Below are 22441 nucleotides of genomic sequence, written 5' to 3'. Positions count from 1 at the left end.
TAAAGTATTCCCAGTAGTCACCTCTATACATGAAAGATGAATAGTACTGGATTCAGTAGGGTTTTTTTATGTGGAATGAGTCTCATTTATTTTTGAGATAGTGACACGTTGCATTGCAGCATCCCATTAGCTCTGTGATGTGATAGGAAAGAGTACTCTGGGCCAAATATTTTGGGGGACATTTGGCTCTACGTGGAGCTCTTCTGAGAGAGTAGCCTAAGAGGACATGTAAATTTCCCAGTTGAAGGAAAGGTGGCCAAGGTGGAGAGGTGGAGCTGCCTTTGGGTGGTATGGTAAGAAGGGGCAATAGAACATGCTGGTACTTTAGTAGAGGGAGGTAGCATACCAAAAATTCCTCTAGCTATCTTGTTGTAAGATGTTGACCCATCAGACTAACGGAAATGTACAAACTGTAATGATGCAAGCTGATGAAAACTTATAATTGTATAACTCTGGGAGTGCTCTGTCTTTACTTTTCAGGAATCTTAACATTCCCAGGAGTTGATGATTTGTAAATTGATGCTTATCTAATTAATAACTCTAGCTAGTGCAAAATACTTGAATACGAAATATGTTGTTTTAACAAAATAGGAACAGCACATCTTGGCTATGGCTAAGCTAATTCTCAGAAGAAATTAAAAATATTGTGGTCTTTACTGGACTGTAGTAAGTCAGTGTGTACTTGGGCACAGCATTAGTGTGACACAAACTTTTAAAATACAAATTCATTTCAAGAAGTACTAAATCATATAATGTTTTTTGACCAATGGAGAAAACACTGCCCCAATTCAGTATCCAAAAAGTGGATTAATTCTCAGTCTGTCACGAGAGCCTTACCTTTAGCTATATGTATATAAACATAGTTCTATAAAAATGCTTCTGGAAGCAGGCACTAATGAATGACACTGTCTTTAAGATCTCAAGATCCTCTCATCTGAACAAGTGGGTTTTTCTCACAAAAGCTCAAGATATTGCATATATATTTTTGTTAGTCTTCAGTAGGGATGTAAGTGACTAGTTGACTACCCGATAAGTCTAAGCTTATCAGGTAGTTGAGTCACTACTTAACTAGTCACTTCCCTCCTCCTTGCTGCCTCTCAGGAGGCAGAGGCACAGTGGGGGGAAATTGTGTGAGTGGGAACTGCTTCAGTCCCCGCTTGCACCGGGTCCCGACTGCTGTGCTCCGCGTTCCCTGCTGTGCCTCTGTCTTTTAAATGCCTCTAATTTCAAAGGCAGTGGCGCAGCAGTTGGGATCTAGCGCAAGTGGGGACTGCTTGAGTCCCTGCTCGCCCCAGGTTCCCCCCTGCGCATTTGCCTTTTATATGTAGTAAGGGTCATGGGATTTTCCATTGACTACTCGATTAGTCGATAAGGAGGTGTGGGGCATTTGCTGTCTCCACTGCGCCTGGGCCCAAAGCTCTTACTACATTCAAAAGGCCCAGGCATGGTGGGGATAGCGAGTGCCTCACCTCCCACCCCCTCATCAACTAATCAAATAGTCAATGGAAATTCTATCGACTACTGAATTATCTGAGTAATTAAAATTTAACATCCCTAATCTCTAAGATGCTGCCGGACTACTCATTGTTTTTACTGTCTTTAAGGGGCACTCTGCTTCAGTTTAGCTGCTGGCTGGCCACATCTCTATTCAGTGACATGCTCTGACTGAAATTCCTGCTTCAGCTTGTAGCTGAGTGAGTAATCTTCCCAGATGGGAGTAACAGTTCCAGCAGACAGCTGTGTAATGAGAATGTGAGGAACCTGTTCCCTAAGTAACCAAGTATGTGCGCTGCTGCTAGGCAACCAGCCATCTGGAGCCCAGTTTGTGTTTCCTGGAATGTACCAGCCCATTTGCCTGGCTAGGAATTAACATACAGTTGTGGGAGTGGAAGGAAGAAAAGACAGCTTCAGCATTTTACCAGGTTCATGCGATTCTCTAAGGCAACAGAAAGTAGACAAAGGGATTGTCTTTGCAGGGTTTTTTTCCTCATGGTTTATTCATTTCTCCACAATGACGTTTTTGGTGGTAAATGCACTCTGCTACTAATATTACAAAGGGTTTTCCAGTTGGAGATTCAGTGGCTGGATAGGAGATTTTTTTTTCCTCTTAATTTCTTCTCTTAGGAAAATGAAGTTCCCTTGTATACGCTCCAGTCTTGCATTTTACCTGTGATAGTCTAGGAATAATTCAAATGGATTCCTCTTTTTAGCCCGCATTAGAAATATTGATCTCTTCTCTATCTGCTTTAGCAATAAAGTTTAAACCACATCTCCTAGTTGGTTGGCGCAAGTGATTCCTGTCCCTCTGGGTTTCTACCTTAATTTTGGCTGAGATTTAAGAATGCCTTTTCCCTTTGGAGGAGAGATGCTGTTCTGAAATGTTAACCATTGGTTATGGTTATCTTTGTTCAGTCAGAGATTGGTTACTAATATTTTTCTTTTTAATTATTTGTTAACTCTAACTATGACAGCTAGATTCTGAGGATTTCTAGGTGGTAGGTCTTTTTTTCTATGAAAGTCTGTTAGTTTAAGTGGGTTTACTTACATCAAGTTTCTTATATATCTCATAGTAAGGATGGTCCAATAGCTAGGGCAGTAGCTTAGGACTCAGGAGATCGAGCTCAAATTCCCTACTCCTCCAGACTTCCTATGTGACCTTCCAAGTCACTTAAGCCATGTCGACCATATCGCTTATTCCAGCAACAATGACGTCACTTGAGGGTGTGAAACACCCTCGTAATGCCATAAATTCTGCTGGCAGAAGTGTTCATGTGCAGAGCACTAAGTCATCAGGAAAACTCGTTCTCATGAGCATGGAGCGGCTATACCAGCGTTCTTTCATCAGCACAGCTGTGCCACTGTAAGCTTGCTAGTATACACATAGCCTTAGTGTGTCTTTGGTTCTATTTCCCCTTTATTTCCGCTTAAATCGTTGCACAGCGCAGAGGATAAATACATTAAAGATTCAGTTTCTCGAATAGTTCAGGGCTTGTTAGTATGTAAGTACTCTATATTGATGAGAAACAAGAAGTTAAATCCTAAATCAGAGGACAGTGAAACCTTCATTTCCCCCTCTGTACACATCTCTCAAACAGACTGATTCCTTTGAGGTACCTCAGGTGAATGCTGTGAGACTTCACAGTAACTCTGGATGTCTTGCAACAGATGATTGACAGCCTGTCTGCCAGAATAAATTGCTGTGACTTTGAATTTTCATCCTAAAACCAGCCTGGCTGTTGAACAACAGTTGGTGTGATCTAGAGATGTGAAAGGATAACTGGTAAGCATCACCTTAAGTTGGTGATGCTTATCGATTCTGAGTAGTTGGTGGAGACTGGAGCAGCTCTCCATCTGCTGTGGGTAGGGGGCTGCTCCAGCTCTGCAGGGTCCCACTGCAGACAGTGACTGCTCTCACCCAGAGCCCCAGGCAGGCAGAGGCTGCTCCGACAGGAGCTGAGAGCCAGCGGCAGCCCCAGCCCTTGCACTGGCACTGGGAGCCAGGAGAGCCAACCCTAGCCCCAGCATGGGAATTGGGGGCAGGAGCCCTGCAGGCTGCAGCAGACCCCAACCCGGATCCTGCTTTAGTCGGTTAAACGTAGATCAACCGGGATTTAACATCCCTAGCAGAGCTGTCTGCTTTTTCTTTATTCCTCCAATCTCCTAAAGTATTCAAAATGTCTGGCATGGCTGGCACTTAGGGTGGAATTTTTGAAAGCACTTAGGGTGGAATTTTTCAGTGTTGGTCTGTTTGTTCACATTGAAGTCAATGGAAGCTTATCACAACTTCAGTGGAAGCAGGGGTAGGGTATCACTCAATGGTTTTGAAAATGCAACACTAGGGGAGTCCAGTTTTGTTCCTGATCTTACAAGATGCTGGTTTTTTTTTCTCTTAGTGAGGGGTGAGTGATGGGAGACTAACTTGACTGAGCTGTATTTTGAAGCCTGCTTCTCAGTACTTCAATAGCAGCATGGTTGTGGGGAGAAAGAACGGTAAAACGCAGTTTCACATAATGAGCATTAGTCCTAACAGTTGATCACAGGGAGTGTGTGATTATGTTGAAGGTCTCTGTGACGGACCCGGCGGGGTCCGCACTAGAGGAGGGAGCGGGACTCCCCCCCCCCTCGGGAGAAACCGCGCGCCGCAAGCGGCGCGCCGACCGGCATCGCAGCCCCGGAGTTGGGGCCGCGGCAAGCCCAACCCAGGACACCCCGCCGGGAGCGGGGGAGGGGGCGGGCCGCGCGGAAGCAGCCAGCCCGCCCGCCTCGGCTGGCGGCATTAAGCGGGGCACGAACCCACGCTGGGGAAAGGGCGGGGGCGGCGGCGGCGCACGGACAGGGCGGAGCGCCCGGACGTCACTCCCCGGCGCCCATAAAGATGGCGGCCGAGCAGACGGAAGGGGGGGCAGGAGCGAGGAGGCAGCGACCCTGGCTTCCAGGGGCGCCAAGGGCCCGGCCCCCGGGGCGACCAAGAAGGAAGGAGTCAGCAGCTGGCGACTCGCGCTGGGACGCACCCGGAGACTTCGGCGCGGTGAGTGCACCCCAATCAGCCCCATCGCCGGGACGGACAAGCAGGGAGTGGAAGGAGTTCGAGGCAGGGCCCTTTTGGCGCCCGTGGGCGGAGGAGTCGGGGGCTGCCGCCCCATCCGCCGTGGAGGGCGACTCGTAGACGCCAACTCCACTTAGGGCCTCGGGCTGGGACCCGGAGGTGAGGGCGGGCCCGGGTCCCCCACTCCCCCACCCTTCCTACGACCCTCAAGAGCCGGAAGCAAGGCGGACGGTGCCCGCCGCAGAAGCTGGCGCGGGTCAGGTCCCCAACCCCCACCCCCTAAGACACCACGGACACCCCCCCCCCTGGCCGAAGGAGGGGGCCTGAACTCGGGGTTCGCCGAACCCTCTCGGCCATCCCGGGTCGAGAGGCGATCGCACCCCTTTCCTGGGCGGCCCGGTCAACAAGCCCAGGGGACTGGGGACAAGGAGAAGAAAGAAGGCGGTGGGTCCGCGGAGCCCCGCCCCCGGCTCTACGCTGAGTCAAAAAGAGGGGGCGCGAGGTGCTCGCACCTGTAAATCCGTCACAGTCTCCATGGAAACAAAACCACGGCTGTTTGTAGGACTGGACTTCTGCTTTCTTCATGTGATACATTTGCCTTCAGAATTTCAAGCTAGTTCCTCAATCTGAGTGGACTCCAGCTGTTTGGATCTCAGCTGTTTCATTAGCTTCAGCATTCATCTTGTGTCCTGTGTGGCAGAATGAGCTGTGGAGTTGTCATGGCATTGCTTGCCACTGGGTTTAGGCTTACTTGATAATCAGTAGTTTGTTGGGTTGGTCTAGAGCAGGGGCTTGTAGAGCCAAAACCCACTAACTTTGTGTACTGCTTCATCCCTATTGAAGCAGATGGGTTAGACCAGTGGTTCCCAACCTTTTTTATACTGGGGGACCTGCAAACCCATTCACAAACTTGTGGTGGGCTGGTAACATTTTATTTGCATATTCATTATGCAAATAAATGTTACCAGTCCACCAAAAGCGCCAGCCCACAGAGCCCCCAAGTGCCAGTCTTAACCCCTAGAGCCTCCCACCTCTGCACTACCCCCCAGCACCAGCCACTGACTCTAGAGTCCCCTGTACCCATCCCAAATGCCTCAGTGGCAGCTCCTGCCCCTTAGAGCCCCCCACCACCAGACCCCCCCCCCCCCCAGTGCCAGTTTCCTGTTTCCAGAGCTCCACTGCACCTACACATACCCCTGGGCCCTCCCCAGTGCCAGCCCTCAGTCCCCAATATTAGCCCCGCCCCCAGAGTCCCCCATGCCAGATCTCCACCCCAGATACCCCAGTTGTCAGCCCCTTAGAGTCCCCACCCCTTAGAGCTCCCTCGTACTAGCCCTGCCCACAGAGCCAGCCCCCTGCCTCTTAGAGCCCCCCACCTAGCCCAGCACTGCCTCCCAGCTGCTGCCCAGGTAGTGGCTGCTCTAAGGCTGCAGTGCTGGACTCTGCAAGCACCTCCCACCACGCAGCAAAGTGTTCTTCCATTTCTGGGAAGAAACCCTGCCTCTGCCTGCCACTGGTCAGCTGAGAGGTGGGGCAGGACACACCTCTTCCAACAGCCACAGCTGGAGTGACGTGCCTCAGCCCTCAAAGCCACCTCGGCCCAGAAGCCAGAGGTCCGTGGCCCAGACCAGCAGCTGGGAACTGCTGAGTTAGACAGCACTTGGATGCTATGGGGGTGGGTGTACAGGGAAAACTAAAGATCAACAGAATGGGTTAAAAAGTACTTCGAAGTTTTCTCAGATCTGGCACCCCACAACTGTTACTTTCCAGACTGCTAGCCATACGAGCATTTGGGCTGTGTGCATATTGCATATTCAATGTTCATAGCTTCCAAAGAGCTGTTTTGCTTCAGTATTGTTTCACCAGGGTTTGTCCCTCTCTGGGACAACCCAGTGAACAGCTTTCTTCAGAGATGCTTCATAGTTGTGCTGGAGCAGGGAGTGGCTCAGTTCTGAAAACCTGGGCAGTGAACAGTCTTCTTTCCAGAGTCACTTCATAATTATCTCCACATCCAGAATTCTCTCCTTCAACACCTTCCTCCTCATCCCCTTCCTTCTCACCCCACTGTAAATAAGTCCTGGCACTTTCCCGTCCCATCACCCAGTCTCAGTCCTAGTAACCTATTGCCTTAATGTTGTGAGTCAGATCAAGAAAAATTAAGGCAGTAACATTGCTGGTAGTGGAAATCTGTGCTTCCTGGCAGTCTTTGCTTTTGTTCCCCAACTGCTTTTGTTTACAGTTTTGGGCAAAAAGCTTCCACAGTCCTCTGCAGAATAACTGTGGGGTTCCATTGGCTTTGCTTTGGAGACAGCTGTTTTCTGTTGGAGTTAAAAGATTCGGGGGAAGGGAATGAGAGGGAATATTGAGGGAAGGGAATAACACAGCAGTTGGAGTAAGTGTGGGGAAGGCTGGAAGTCTTTTGTTACATTTCTTTGAAGCCATGAAAGAGGGGCAAACTGCCCTGTGGGAATATGCAAGGCACCAAAAGCAGAATGTGCACAGGTTTGCAGTGATTTCAGTTTTTAGTGGTAAATGTCTATTTCACTATACGCACAGAGGAAAAACATCTTTCTACCAATAATGGTTAGAATTTACAGATAGGCATAGTAAAAAATAATGCTGCTTGAGAACTTATTAGACCTTGAATATTTGGATATTTGAAGCTGACAATGTATGCTTTAATGGTTTGAAGCGTTAACTTTTTGATCTCAGCATCTACATTTAAATAATTACCAGACCCCTCATAAGTTACTACAATTTGGAAAATAGATCGTACTAAAAAAAAAACCCTTAAATCCCATAATTTCAGTGGTAAACATTTAAACGTATAAAAATAAAATGCTTTAGAAACAAGTACTGTATCTGTATTATCTGCAAATTATTAAAATAAAAATTCTGCCATATATATATGCACAGTGCTGTAGATGCATTGATATTTTGGGTATGGTCCTTCTTTATGGCTTATTGTTAATTGTGCTGGGAGGCCAAATGGTCAGCAAGTCAAGCAGAAGACACTGAATCCATAATGGCAGAAAGGAGGAAGTCCTACAAAGAACTCAGAATGCCAGCAGATACAAAACAGCACTGCAAGTGGTCAGGGAAACTCTTCTTTCAATCTGATTCCCTGTTAAATTTCCTAAATTAAGGAAAGGGGTGAAAACGTATTAGCCTTCTAAAACCTTCCCTCTGTTAGAAAGGTTTGCACTAAAGCAGATGCACCCAGTCTCATGTCAGCTGCAAATGCACTTTGATATTGGTGTGGATGGAAGTGTAGTACTGTGTACATTTGTGATGCCAGACATTCATTAGCTGCTTCCACTTGCTGTGAAATGTGGTGTATGGATGTGAACAACTAGTCACTTCCCATCCCCAACCCCTTGCTGCCTCTATCAGAAAGAGGCAGAAATGAGGGGGTACTTCAAAGTGGCAGCACCGCTTGAAGCCTGGGGCAAGACCACGTGGCACTGCCGCTTTGAAACACCAAGTGCAGCTTGGGGCCAGCAGGAGTGTCCCCAGGCTGCATGTGGCTTTTCAGAGAGGCAGCACCAGGTGGAGCCCGGGATCAGCTGGGGAATCCCCTGCTGACTTCGGGCTCCATACAGCGCTGCCACTTTGAAACGCTGTGGGGAGCCTGATGCTAGGCACCCCGTCGCATTTCAAAGCAGCTGCGCTGCACAGAGCCCAAGGTCAGCGGGGGAGTGGCGCTGCTGCTTTGAAACACCAAGGGGAACATGGGGCCAGCAGAGGACTGCCTTGCTGGCCCCGTGCTCCTCGCAGCGCTTTCGCCTTTGAAGTGTAGCAACAGTTCCGGGGCTGTTGCTACACTTCAAAGGCGGAGGCGCCCTATTGACTAATCGAAATTTAACATTCCTCATGTGGTGGTCTGGGTCCTTAGCTAAAACGTTTTAGGGAGTCTTTAAAGTGTGAACAAATAGTTTGGCACTTGTGGAGGCTTTATGCTGAATGAAGAATCAAGTTGTAAACATGAAAAACTTGTTTTTTGTGTAGGGCCATTTGGGTCACAGATAACTATGCTGCTAATGTTAGGAGAATTCCAATTAATGCTTGGGGGTTTGTTCTCTAAGCTCTGAAAGCTGCAGCATGCACAGTGGCTCCTTTGTAAAATGAAATTGCCACCTCATGTCCAGAAAGAGCCTTGTATACTTTGGGTGCTACCTCACTCTAAAGAAGGAGCCATTCTTTTTTAAAATGTTTGCGATGTTTAAAATTCTGAGACAAAATACAGGACTATGTAGCACTTTAAAGACTAACAAGATGGTTTATTAAGTGATGAGCTTTCATGGGCCAGACCCACTTCTCAGATCAAATAGTGGAAGAAAATAGTCACAACCATATGACTATTTCTTCCACTCTTTGATCTGAGGAAGTGGGTCTGGCCCACGAAAGCTCATCACTTAATAAACCATCTTGTTAGTCTTTAAAGTGCTACATAGTCCTGTATTTTGTCTCAGCTACACCAGACTAACACGGCTACATTTCTATTAAAATTCTGAGGACATTGAAATTAAGGAACACAAAAAAGATTCAGCAGATTTATCAGTGTATAGCTTTCTCTGTGTTACTACTTTACCTTGCTACTAAGAAAGAAGGGACATTCCAAGTTAATCAAGGTGTGCTCTGTGTAGATATTCGAGGTAGCTACATTTTTCTTGTCTTTCAAAGCATTTGCCATTTTTTTTGCGGGGGGGGGGGAGGGAGGGAGGGAGGGACAAGGTAGTTGGTCAGTTTCCTGTTACAATAAGGGGCTGCATTGCTAAAAAACTTCCATATTGTTTGAAAATGTGATTCTTGTCCTTTTCTATACTGTGGTACAGTGTGCCAGTCTCAAGGCTTAAAAACTGTCAGAATTGGTGTGCCCAGCAAGTTGGGAAATCTGTGCATTTTAGTTCCCACTAGGTTTCTACAGTCTAGTGAGCAATTGTCCCATAGGATAACAATCCTTTGTAACTTAACATGCTAGCTTGTTAAAATGTTTTAATTAGTTTTCTTTCGTACTAATTTGAATTGCTTTTCTACTCATTTTACTACTCTCAGCTTTGGGCAAAATTGTCCTAGTCAAGCTCTTTCTGCTTCATCTGCACTAGCATAGTACTGCTGTCTCTTGGGTCCTAAATGCATAGTGGGGGAAATGGCTTAAATATAAACACACAACCTTTGTGAATGGTGAAAGCCTTACAGAACCTAAATTTGGAGCATTTGTTGCCTGATAGCAGCAGACTAACGTGACTAATGTCTGGGTTTTTTAATTGTGTGGATGAGGGTAGGGGGAATACGATTTCCCGTTTTGTTTGTGGAGAGGCTTTATTGCATTGTTTTCCTTCATCTTGTCTGTGCGCACACACACACACTCTCTGCTGTTGACCCTCTGGGTACAGGGTGTGGTTTATGATGACAGTTAAAGTCATATGGGTGTGGAGAGCTATTTGCACAGTTTTCTGGCAGTAGTGCTGGCATACCTATTGGTAGCTGATGTATCACCTTGATGCAGCAGCTGCAGTTGCAACCTGTCAGCAAATGATAATGGCAGAGCCGCGGAGAGGGTTACCCCATGAAGGTAGTACTGGGAAATACACGTGGAACAATGTGTTGGGAGCTTGGATGCTGAATAAGTAAGGAGACATTTCTTCATCTTTTCTCCTGATACGCCTCTTTCCAGCAAGCTTAACAGAAACTTAGGTGGATCACTTATTTAAAAGTGGCTTGGAGAATTATAGGCTCTACCAAAATATTTTCTGTTCTCTCAGCATATGGGAACAATCCCACAAAGCGTTCCGTGTTCTAGGGGCAGGATGAGCAAACTGCGGCCTGTGGGATACATCACTGTTTTAATCTGGCTCTGAGTTCCTGCTGGGGTGTGAGGTCAGGGGCTTACCTGCTCTGTGAGTGCCATGGTTCCACATGGCTGGAGCCATAGCAGGCAGGCTGCCTGAGTGCCCTGGTGGGCTGTGGGATGCTTTCCTCTGGCCCCAGCCTGGAAGGTCCTGGCGAGCAGAAGGAAAATGTTTGGCAGGCTACATATTGCCCATACCTGTGCTACAGGATATATAATTGTGAAGTCTTTTATTCCTTATTTAGAGCTCTGTGTCTCAACCTTTCCAGATCCCTGTACCCCTTTCAGGAGTGTGATTAGTCTTGTGTACCTCAAATTTCACTTCACTTAAAATCTTGGCTTTTGTCTTCAGCCATTCATGGCAAGGCTTGGACTTTGGCTTTGTTCCCTAGGCCCCAACAAGTCTAATACTGGCTCCGGTGGCCCCATAAAACAAATCACATTTGAAAACCACTGAATAGTATACAATGAATAGTCATTGTATGAAATCTTAGTTTGTACTGACTTGCTAAAGCTTTTGATGTAGCCTATTGTACAACTAGGCAAGTATCTGGATGAGTTGATCTACTCCTGGTAAGTACATGTGTTCCTGTCAGTGTTCCCTGTAAGCTGAGCACTTGGGCAACCACCCAAGAGAGATTCCTGTGATTACCAGAGCACCTACAGCCGCTTGCATGTGTTTCTATTTGTAGTGCACATTTGCACTTGCCTTGATGCACATAACAAAATTTATTCTTCTTATGGATGGAAAAAAATTGAGGGAAAAATGCGGTTGAGAGCCACTGACTAAAGCACCAGCAAGGGTCAGGAAGAAATGTATCTTGTGACATAATTCTGCCCAGCTACTTCATCTGTGGGTGGGTGGTGGCGTGGGTGGTATTTTTTTAAGTGGATGGTTTGATTTTGTGAGGGGACCGGGGGGAGGGGGGAGGGGCTAGAGAGGGATGGGAGTTACAGGGGGATAGTATTTTCCTTAACTTTTTTACTGACCAAAGCAAGATTATGTGATCATTTGCCTAATAGCATTTAGGAATGTGAACAGGTAACCAGTTACCTGGTAAGCATCACCTTACTGTGTGATGCTTACTGGATAACCACTTCAGAGGGGTAGCTGAATTAGTCTGTACGGGATAAACTTAAAAAACAACGAATAGTCTAGTAGCACTTGTTGGGGAAATCTCGCTCCCCGGGGGTACAGAGTCCCCAGAAGGGTCCGAGGCTGGAGGTCAAAGCAGTGAGGCAGGAGAGAAATCTAGAAGGAAAACTTGATTATGCATGCATGCAGGCTGACAGCTACCAGAGTGAGAGCAGCAGCAGCCCTGAGAGAGAGAGTTTCAGGGATTCTTTATACAGTATGTTCAGACAGTTTAGTTGTTGATTGTTTTCTTTAACATATCAAAGTCTCAGTAGAAGTAATAGAAATGTAGCCGTGTTAGTCTGGTGTAGCTGAAGCAAAATAGTACTACATAGTCCTGTATTTTGCTTCCGTAGAAGTACTCTGAGATGTTTCTGTTCACACCAGAAGTGAGTTTCACAGTACAAAGGCACATGAGAACTTGAGTGAGGAGTCTACAAGGCAAACTGTGACAAAGATTAGGGTTTACATGACAAATTGTGACAGACAAGGAGTCTTCATGAAGTTGAGATAGGAGGCATTGTAAGGGTCTTGATTAGAGTTAAGATGATTTCTCTCTGTTACAGGGAGAGAGGCCTGGAAAACTTTTAACCCTTACAGCAGTTTTCTTTTAGAGAGTTTTGATTTCCTGCAGTCCCCCCTTAGACACAATTGGAGTTATTTGATTTTTCTCCCACACACTTTAAAGTCTAACAAAACATGTAGATGGTATCATGAGCTTTCGTGGGCATAGCCCACTTCAGATGACCGGAGTGTTGTATGTCCAGAATCAAAGTAAGTTTATCGTGTACAGACTACAGTAGACTTCCGATAATCCGGAACCTATGGGACCTAGGTGGTGCCAGATTCAGATATGCCGGACTATCAGGAGGTACTATAAGATGGTTATATATATATATACACACTGTATATAAAGTGTTCTTAACCCTTTTTATTGTACATACTGTATACAGTATACTGTAATGTTTTAGGTTTTTTAAGCCTTTTTTACCCTTTTTGCTCAGTTCAGCTGCTGCCGCTGTTACCTTGAGACTCATTTTTTGCTGAAGCTCACTCACTAGGCTCTTGCCATTTTGATGCCGGACTATCAGGAGTGCCGGACTATTGGATGCCAGACGATTGGAGTTTTACTGTAACTTGGTTACCCTCTGAAGCTTTTGAACATGCAAGGCACTGCATTCAGCCGTATGGAAATCATCAGCTACACAAAGAAACTCGCACTGATCCAAACAGACATCATCTTCCTTTGTTCTCCCCCTTCCCAATTTTTTTCCTCCTCCCTTCTCCCCTATTTATTTTGGTTCTGGACATACAACACTCTGGTCAGCTGAAGAAGTGGGCTGTGCCCTTGAAAGCTTATGATACCATCTACATGTTTTGTTAGTCTTTAAAGTGCTACTCGACTATTTGTTGTTTTTTAAGTTTATAATGGATAATAGTTAACCTGTGCCTAAAAGCAGCCCCTTGCCCATGGCCTGCCACAGATAGATGTCTGCACCAGCACTGGGGCCAGGAGCCCAGTAGACTGGGGCTGCTCCAGTCAGGCTGGAGTGGTCCCTCACCCAGAATCCCGCTTAAGTAGTTAAATGTTAGGTTAACTGACTTCACTGGTTAATCAGGATTTTACATTCTTAAGCTAGAAGTAAAGCAAAAGACCAGTTCTGGACAGTAGCAGGGAAACTCACAAGTCCTGCTGCTCTCTGGGGAAGATTGTCTGCAAGCTTAAGATGACAGTGCATCAGTTTACACTTGGACTATAAAGTAACCTTGCAAATTTGTTTAAAAGATTTCACACCCAAAAAAGGCTTCAAAGCTTCAGTTCCACAGAAGCTGAATGCTAGCATTGATCGAGCTCACGGCCTTTTGCCTTTTGCTTGTCATTTAACATTACTCTGAGCACATCTGATGACATGACAGTAAAAAATTCTGTCAAGACACTTGAAAACTAGTGTTCCCATCAATGGTGTTACAATACTGGGAACTCATAACAATCCTCACAAGGGACAAGTTTTTTGTGGTTGTGAAAGACTCTTGCTGACTGCCAGTGGACCACAGAGCAGCCCAGGTGGAATGTTTTGGAGAGGTTTCCTTTGTTGCGGAACCCCTGTATATTTAGGGAAGAAGTATTTTTAAATTGCTGTGAAGTATATTTGAAAGTGAAGGGAAAGCAGTGGTATGAGCAGGGATGGAACGAACATAGTCATTGTAAACTAGGGGGCTACAAAATGGAGTTGTTCTGTAATACCTGTGGCTGTGTCAACATGGTATTGACGCAATGTGCCCAACTTGTGGCACGATGGTAGGAACACTGTCAGCCAGTCACTGGTTTCTCTTGAGTGTGTGTATGTGTAGCACAGCAGTATCCATCCTGGAAACTTCTTGAGACCTACATTGTTGTACTTTCCCCAGGACAATAGCCAACATGAATGTCTGCTCTGCGCTATAGCTCTACTGATGTAGTGCTCTAATGCTGATTCAGCTACCTACATCAGCCAAGGGAGTTTTCCATCCATGTTGTCAGTCTACATCTTGGTATGCAGTAGCGTCTGTTTACCTAGCTTTGTCTACACAGATGGTTGGGTCAAACTCAGTATGGTGCTCAGGGCACAGACTTTTTCCCATCTATGAGCGATGTGGTTTAATTGATCCAATTTTATAAGTTAGAACTGGCCATGCCCAAAGTTTGGCTCCTCCATTCCAGTCTAGTGGCTAGTCCTGTTACTTGCCAGCTCTGTGTTCTTGGAGAGCCAGGGCATAGTACTTCTGAGAGGACACACACACACACACACACACACACACTTCTGCTTGAGCTATAGCAATGAAAAGTCAGAGGAAGACTCACATAAACCCGGACAGGGGGATAGGATTAAGAAGACACCCAAGCCTCATCTGCATCAAAGATGGGACAGAAACACATCTCCATTAGCATACAGCATGGAAAACAGAGATTCCAAGGCAAGAACAGCACTGAACTCTGGGATCCAGAAAGCAGGAAAGCACTGCCTGGTGGGAAATCTCTGCTCTCAGTGCTAGTGAGCGCAGGCCTGCCCACTCCTAGATCAGTAATTATCAGACCAGTTTTAGTACGAAAGCCTCATTGGTATCCAAAATACTGAAACTGCCTAATTGCATTACGAGCTCCCTGGAAGGTCTCCAACCCACAGCCAGGCATAATCAGTCTCTGTTGTGTAACCTAAACAAAACGACAGGAGAATACTCCCTTGAACCATCCGTTTACCCAGAAACAAATCTAGTGTCCCCCTTGAACCATTGTGTCGTGTCGTCGTCCCCCCCACCACTCCTTACCCAAGTAAAGTGCTCTGATGCCTGGATCTAAACTCTGTATCAGCTCCACTAGGACTTCATCTGCTCCTGACTGTGCTGGGGACTCTGCTCTGCCTGTCTCCAACACTCTGGATCCCCAGGTGCCATCACCACCTGGGAAGCCCAGTCAGTTCTAGCTTCATGGAGTGGTGAGATCTCTCTGCTCATCCCCTCCCCAGACTGGCCTCCTGATCCTGCCTTGTGAGATCAGTTCTGTTTTACTAGCTGAACGGTTGTGACAGAGTTAGGTTAGATTTAACATTGTAGCTATGGTGTTTGTTTGCCACCCCCTTGTATGGGCACTGCCTAGAAATAAATAGCTTTCATTGTTGTGCTGGTTGCTTTTCTCTCTCCCCCCCCCCCCCCGGGCAAAGTGAGGAGTGGGGTCCCAGAAATGTCAGTCCCTCCCTGGCTAGTCCCTAGATAACCCTTTATATTCCTAATCAGAAGATAATTTATCAAGCTACCTGGTAAGCATGCCCCTTACCAGCATGCTTACCAGGGTAACTGGTTAAACAGCAGCAGGCTGCTCCAGCCCGGCCCAGCCTCAACACAACAGTCCCCCTACCCTCCACCCACAGTGTGACAGATTTGACTGGACTGGAGCGACCCCCACCGGCTGCCCCGAGGGTGCGGGGCTGCTCTGAACTGGGCCAACTGTGTGTAGAGTGTGGCAGGCCTTGCTCAGCCTGGCTGGAGAGCCCAGTGCCTGCAGCACAGTGTGGGTAGGCCCAGCTAGGCTGGAGCAGCCCCTCATCACAGGATTATAGTTAATGGTTAAACGTTACATTTAACCCCTTAACGTTTACTAGGATTTTGCATCCCTATTTCTGATGACAGGTAATAGTTACTCCTTTTAGATCCTGTGTACAGTGCAAACTTGTACTGGCATTCCTGTGTTGTTCAAAGGCATGAAAGGTGTGATCCCTGACCAACATAGGTGTACTGGCAAAAGCCCGTATAGCCCCACTAATAATACAGCATTTTTTCCATTATATCTTATTTTGCTTGCAGGGAAGTACAGTGTTGCTGCTATAAGATGTCATACATACATTCTTTGCTGGAATAGCACATGGAGTGCTTTGTCTGTTCAGATATACCAAGTGTAACTACGGCTTTATTTCTGTTTTAGTGGTCTGTGACTTCAGTGCTAAAAGTCACCAGGTTCATTCTTGGCTAATGACTTGTAATGAGGTCACTGGAGCTGCAACAAGAGATTTTTTTTTTTCTAAAAAAAAGTATAGACAAGTGAGCTTGCAAATATTGAAGAGTGAAACGACAGTGAAATGTGAAATGTCTGTGTAACACTCAAGGGAGTTGCATGGTTCCCCGTGAGTGCTTATAGCCTTGAGCTAAATCAGGGGTGGGGAACCTCAGGTCAGGGGCCAGATGTGGCCCCCGGCTTTCCTGGATCCTGCCACTGAGGCTCAGTGCCTCTCTGAGCATTGGGGGGGGGGGGGTCTGTGCTGGTGTTCTAGGCCCCCACCCTGGGCTCTGGTGTGTGAGGAGAACATGAGGAGTGTCTTTTTCCTTGTCCAGGCGCAGCATCAGTGAGGGTTTTTGTTGTTGGGGGTTTTGGTTTTTGTTTCTCACTTGTGTGCAGCCCCTGACTGAATTTTTTTTTCTGTGGTTCAGTGACCCCCAACCCAAATCCCCTATAAATGGTCCCTGGGTTTAAATGGTCTGTACTCCTTATTCCCTTTGTCAGCATCCTTCCTCTCTCAAGGCAGCCAGATGAGTCGCTTCCTCTTTCTGCGACGGGTGGCTCATCCCTGGGACAGAGCCAGCTCATCACTGCTCTGAATGAAAGGATTGTGTGTGTGTGTGTGTGTGTGTGTGTGTGTGTGTGTGTGTGTGTGTGTGTGTGTAAGGGTGAGGGGCATTAGATATTAGCATGAACACTCAGCAGAAACGGGCGTAGTAAACATACTGTGCATGGACTTTGAATGAGGGGATTAATTCTGTCACGTCAGTGGTGCTGTGTTTAAAGGATGGCTGCCATCCTTTTTTAATTGGTTCCCTCAGCTCTCATTTTCTTGCTTCTTCTTCTCTCTCTTTTTCCTGCAAACAAAAGCAAACTACGGGGTTGTTGGCACACTTCAGTTTAGCTTTAGGGGCAAGCTGAACTCTTGACAGTGCAAACCTTCCACAGTTTGGAAAACCTATTGAGGGCTGAGGAATGTGCCAGCATTTTTCTGGCAGTTGTTGCTGTGTGTCTGGTACAGTTATTGATCATAGCTCCAGGGAATTCTGGTCTATGGCACATTTTTTTTGCATGCAGGGGTCACGTTGGGAGCAGCAGTTCCACTCATGTGAGTTCTCAAATAGTCCAAGTGTTTAAAATAAGAGCATGCAGCTCTATCTTTCCCTCCAGTATAGCTTCAGTGTGTGTATAGGTGCTGTTTGGCTACTTGAGCCTGGCTCTGTCTTTTTTTTTTTTTTAAACCAAGGGGATGCTAGTGATGTAATCTCCAAAATGCCCTGATTCCAGTATGAGTCATTCACAGTACAGTGTGCAGATTTGTAATTCACCCTCCTGCATGAGGAAAGAAATGAACAATGTTGATACTTGAATCAGATCCGATTTAATAAATGTTACAGTTCATTGAGCTGAGGCGCAGTTCTATCCATTTCAGGTGACTCCATTATCACAGCATCTGAGCACGTCGCAATCTTTACGATATTAAATCACATCTCTGAGAGATTGTTCTAGGCGTTTTGCAGATTTCTGTGTGTAGGCCTCTCTGAATCAGTTGTTTGGTTCACAGTTGAGATTTTCTTCAACTATAATGTCTAGACACACAATTGGGTTGTTTGAAATGAAAACTAAGATTCTGAAGAATAAGAGAGCAGCTTGAGAGAGGTACGATGCCATACTGCCACATGCCAGCTGAATTAGAGCCATGTCTTCTTCCCAAAACCAAGATACATGTCCAGAAAGAGATCTTTCAGTAGGCTTTAAAAACAGTCTGTAACTTTACCACTCAACACGGCTATCTCTCTTAGGTAGGCTTGAAAGGATTAGATTTTTAGCAGTAAATGTTTAAGCATGGACATGCAAACAGATTTTTTTAAAAATTATGACCATTGAAATATAGATAGGCAAAGTAAGAAAAAGACTGCTTACAAAGTTTTTTAGTTTGATTTAATTTTGACATGTGATGCTGATAGTTTGTTTTAACAGTTATAAAGCTTTTAACATTTTTTTAAATCAGTGCCTGTTGTCATTAAATTGTCTCAAAACACCCATAATTTCCTATCACTAAAAATGTAAATATCTGAAAATAGGGAAAAAGCCTGAAATAAACATCAATATTATCTACCAAAATATTTTTAAAAATCAAATTCTGCTAAGCCTATTTGCAGGATAGAGAGTTGTTACATCCCATTACCCCGAGATTCTTTAAAATCTGCATTGAAAACTACTTTTGAAAGGTTGAGGAGGAAATGAAAGTCTCAGGCTTAAAATGCCACTAAAAGTTTCCATAGTAGTTACTGCAGATGGACCTGGGAGTGGCAGTGGCTAGCTAACTTGCCATTTAAGTATATATCTCACTGAGTTAGAAACTTTCTGCTAAGATTTCACATATGGGTGAGCCTGGGGAAGGGCTGCTGCTGCAGAGCAGCCTCTGTCTGTGACAGTGCCGATACTGGCTGGTGGCAGGGGCTGCTGCCGTGGAGCAGCCTCCCCTCTCCTCCCCCTCAGCAGCCTCTGTCTGTGGGGAGCTCAGACCCCCCCATGGACAGGGGCTGCTGTCACCCCATGCTACTGCCTCTGTATCAGAAGCAGGGGCAGCTCTGGGTTTTTTACTGCCCCAAGCAAAAAAATCTCCTCCCTCTCCCCTCCCCGCAGGACAGGCACTGAGGAGGAAAGTGCCCCTTTCACCTTGCGGCTCTTTGAGTCCCTCCGTGCCCTCCAGCCAAACCCAGCCTACGTCCTGTCTCTCCTCCACAGGCATCCCCGTCCACACACATCCCAATCCACCCCGCCCACCCACTCACCGAACCCAGTTTCCACCTTCTCTCCCCTCCCAGGCAAACTTGACCCCTCAGTGACCGGACCCAGTCTGCCCCCTTTCTGTCCCCCACCTAATCCAACCTGCGCCCTCTCTTCCCTCTCAGCCAAATCCGATCCCCCTCCCCCACCGGACCCAGTCCACTCCCCTCTCCCACCTCCCCCACTGACCGAACTCCATCTCGTCTCCTTTCCCTCTCCCCGCCAAACCCTCGTGTTCCTTCCTCACAGCATGTGTGGAAACGTCGGAGCACCCTGGGGGAGGGGTGAAAGTGTCAGGGGTCCCCCGACTTCCCTTTCTCTGTAGCTGTAAACACTTTCCCCGGTGTAAAGCAGGGTGCCACGGGCTTCCCTCCCCTGCAAGAGGAGAGAGAGGAGCCTGCAGGCCAGGGCTCGCCTGCAGCTGCCATGAGGGTCTCTGTGGCCAGGGGCTCCCTGGGGTGCTGCGGATGTGCTGAAGGGCTGGCGCAGTAGTGCAGCCGGCTGGCTGCCCCGGGCAAACACCTGGGAGCAGGAGAGAGGCAGAGCACTGGGTGGGGCACGCAGAAGAGCAGGAAGGTGGCGTGGAAGCAGAAGAGGACAGCCAGGAAGGCCAGCACCTTGCAGATGAGTGGCCCGTGGAGCCAGGCTCCCACCCTGCTGCACATCGACAGCATGAGGAAGGGGAAGCAGGCCAGCGAGTGCAGCAAGTCGACCAGGCACAGGTCCAGCACAAAGTAGGGGGCGCGGTGCAAGTGCTGGTCCTTCAGGATGAGCCAGGCGAAGAGCACATTGCCGGCCAGACTGACGCACAGGATCAAGCCCAGCATGGTCAGCTTGAGGCCGGAGGCGCGGAGCAGGCCCCCGGGGCTGGGCAGGTATGGGCTGCTGTTGCTGAGCTCGCTGGCATTCGCCATCACAGGGGTACGTGCGGGGTGCGCCCGCTCCTCCCGCAGGCTCGGCTCTCAAACGGCGGGGCTCAGCGCTTGCCCGCCTCTCAGCCAGGCTGCCCATCACGACGCCCCCCCTAGGGCACCAGTGGCGGCTAGCGGAGCGTGCTGTGTCTGCCTCCATGCCAGCCCCAGCCACCCGGTCGCCTCTCCCTGCCGGCTGCCGCTCCGCAGACGCTTGGCTGCTTCGTGCCCAGGTGGGCTGAGCGTGTGCGGAGCATGGTGGTGGCGCCCTGCCCGCGCCGCCTCCCCTGCCCGCCACTGGAACCACGCTGCCCAGGGCGGTGGCAGCTGTATCGGCCACCCCGCGAACTTCAGTCATTGCCTAGCTCAGCCTCCAGGGGGGAGGCTGCAGGGGGCGGCTGGGCTCTGACATCCTGCCGCATGACCCCTCTCCCCCTTCCCTCCCTGCCTTTGTCTCCACGCTGCCTAGTGCCTTCCCTGCTGCGCTCCCCTGGCTCCGCCGCCCTGCCCATTGCCTTGGGCGGCCAGAGGCAGGCCCACGTCTGGCGGTAAGGCTGGCCGGAATGCCGCCCCTGGACATGTGCTGCCCCAAGCATGCACTTGGTTTGCTGGTGCCTAGAGCCGGCCCTGATCAGAGGCAGCGGTATGGGGCAGCAGGCAGCCAGTGTGTGCAGGGAGCACGCTGTGCTGCTGCCTTTGATATAGACATGACTGCTGGCTGTGCCCCCAGGGACTATGGAATAGTCAAGTAACAGCTAAAATGTCATGTGGTTACTCAACTATTCAATTAACCGATAGCTCACATCTCTAATACTGACACACAACTGGTGCAGACAGAGTGGAAGACCAATATTACACGTACCTCTATTGTGTCATGAGCTTAACACCATGCTTTGGAGAGCAGTTGCCCATCTGGGAAGCTGAGATTTGCATATGTATGAGAGCTCTTGTCTTAGAAAAAATTTGTGTTATTCATATATGCAAAGTGCTTATACTTAAATTATTGAAAGGGAATGACAGAGCTCTGATATTCAGATTAGGCTAGCTTCTTGGCCTGTCCTCCCTGGGCTCCCTTCATGATGTAGTGTATGAGGCCCCATATACGGCAATCACTCTTCTTTTTCTTCCGTTTTAAAGCTGAGGAAAGTGAAGTCTTTGCAGAGAAAAGCAAGGTAGTTTCACAGAGTCAAATCATAATACAGGCCTTGGCAACAGGGACACAGAATGTAGGTCAAGACATTATAGGCTGATGTAATTGTTGTGGGTGTACCCAGAGGAAACTAAACCTGCTCTGTGCCTGACAGGAGAGTGCAAATAAATGACAGCTGGGGGCCACTCCCTTTTTAGTGCACCCATCTTCAGAGAAGGGATAATGTTGCTGATTTTGTTAAGGTGCAAATAGCCAGTATCCATAGTTATTGAATTCAAGGAAATGGATAAATGGGATTTGAAGTAGTGGACTTTGAAAAAAGTCTTACTTTTAGTATCATCTGACACTTGAAATTGTGTTATTGACTTTTGTGTGAAGAGAGGGGATGGGAGGAGGAGGAGGAATAATGCTTCTCTGATCTGTTTGGTTCAACCTCTGGCCTTGTTTTTTGTTTGGCTTTTCGCCCCTCTGCTTGCTGACTTTAGCTACACTTTCTTTTATTGTTATCATGTTGCTCTTTGGAATTACTGTCACCTCTAATTGGGAGTCACTGTGCCTAGGGTGACATGCTGATTAATATTCCATCTTTGATGTTAGCTAGGCTTGTAAGAACATTAACAGTCTCAGTTTTGCCCATAGAAAGACAAATCACACCAGCTCCATCTCATTTGCATCTGTTTTGGAGTTTAGCATCCTCCTTAGTAGAGGCTGTATGAGAGGGGAGGAAACAAATATACAGTGCACATCACAGAGAATTGGTGGGGCACTGGTCTCCTGGCCGTTGATCACTTTATACAAAAGTGTAAGTTACGGTTTTGCTGCCCTAACCCTTAGTCATGCCCAGAGTGTAGTCAAACCAGGGAATCCCAAGTACCTTGTTGACATCTATATGTCATAAGAATGAGGTGATAGATGGAGACTTGGCTAATAAATAAATCCTATCTGACATGTGAAAGGTCTGTGAATTTCCAAATTGTTCAGTCACTGGTCCCTTTTGCCCCTCCCATTTAATGTCAAAGACACTGCGTTGAAGATCAATAAATGGTTAGAACAGATGTAAGTAGGAAGAGGGAGAATTAAAAACTCATTTTACACAACAGTTTAGCAAGTGTGACTGAAGAGTTTTTATGGTGGAAACCAGAAGATTAAGAGTGCCTCTACTCTCTGTGTTTTCACACTATAGTAGGATGCTAGACTTTCTAGAAGGCTGCAGCTATGTACATATTTTCCCCTTCTTTTCAGCTCCCTGTGAGGTAGATTGTTAATAAGCAGCACCCGAAGTGTACTCTGTAATTTGACTTGCAAGCAAGGCCAGATCTGTGAATCATCTGCATGTAATTAACAGGAAACAAGCAGATACAGCAAGTAAAAGCTGAGACAGCTGCAGGGAAGCAGGTTACATGCATGTTGCAACTACTATGGGTATCCATACATACTCAAAAACATTTTTTGCAATGCTTCTCTTGGTGGCAGACTTATGATGATATATTTCTAAGGCTATTCCATTCACAACTACAGGTATGTTAA

General features: G+C 47.3%; 1 protein-coding gene across 5 annotated transcripts in view; it reads left to right on the top strand.

Moving 5' to 3' along the window:
- Positions 1–22441, top strand: part of DLGAP4 (DLG associated protein 4) — a 373686-nt gene that overhangs the window by 331265 nt on the left and 19980 nt on the right. The window contains exon 1 of one of the 5 annotated variants that reach the window (XM_025186422.3): positions 1975–2026. The exons of the other annotated variants lie outside the window; for them this stretch is intronic. Coding sequence (XP_025042207.2) covers positions 1990–2026 — 37 coding nt within the window. The 5' untranslated portion in view covers positions 1975–1989. Of the gene's footprint in view, positions 1–1974; positions 2027–22441 lie in introns of those variants that run through there. 5 annotated transcript variants of the gene reach the window in all.

Source organism: Pelodiscus sinensis, chromosome 17, assembly GCF_052426305.1.
Source record: "Pelodiscus sinensis isolate ZL-2025 chromosome 17, ASM5242630v1, whole genome shotgun sequence".
NCBI classification, from domain to species: Eukaryota; Metazoa; Chordata; order Testudines; family Trionychidae; genus Pelodiscus; species Pelodiscus sinensis.
This window is presented reverse-complemented; position numbering and strand designations above follow the sequence as displayed.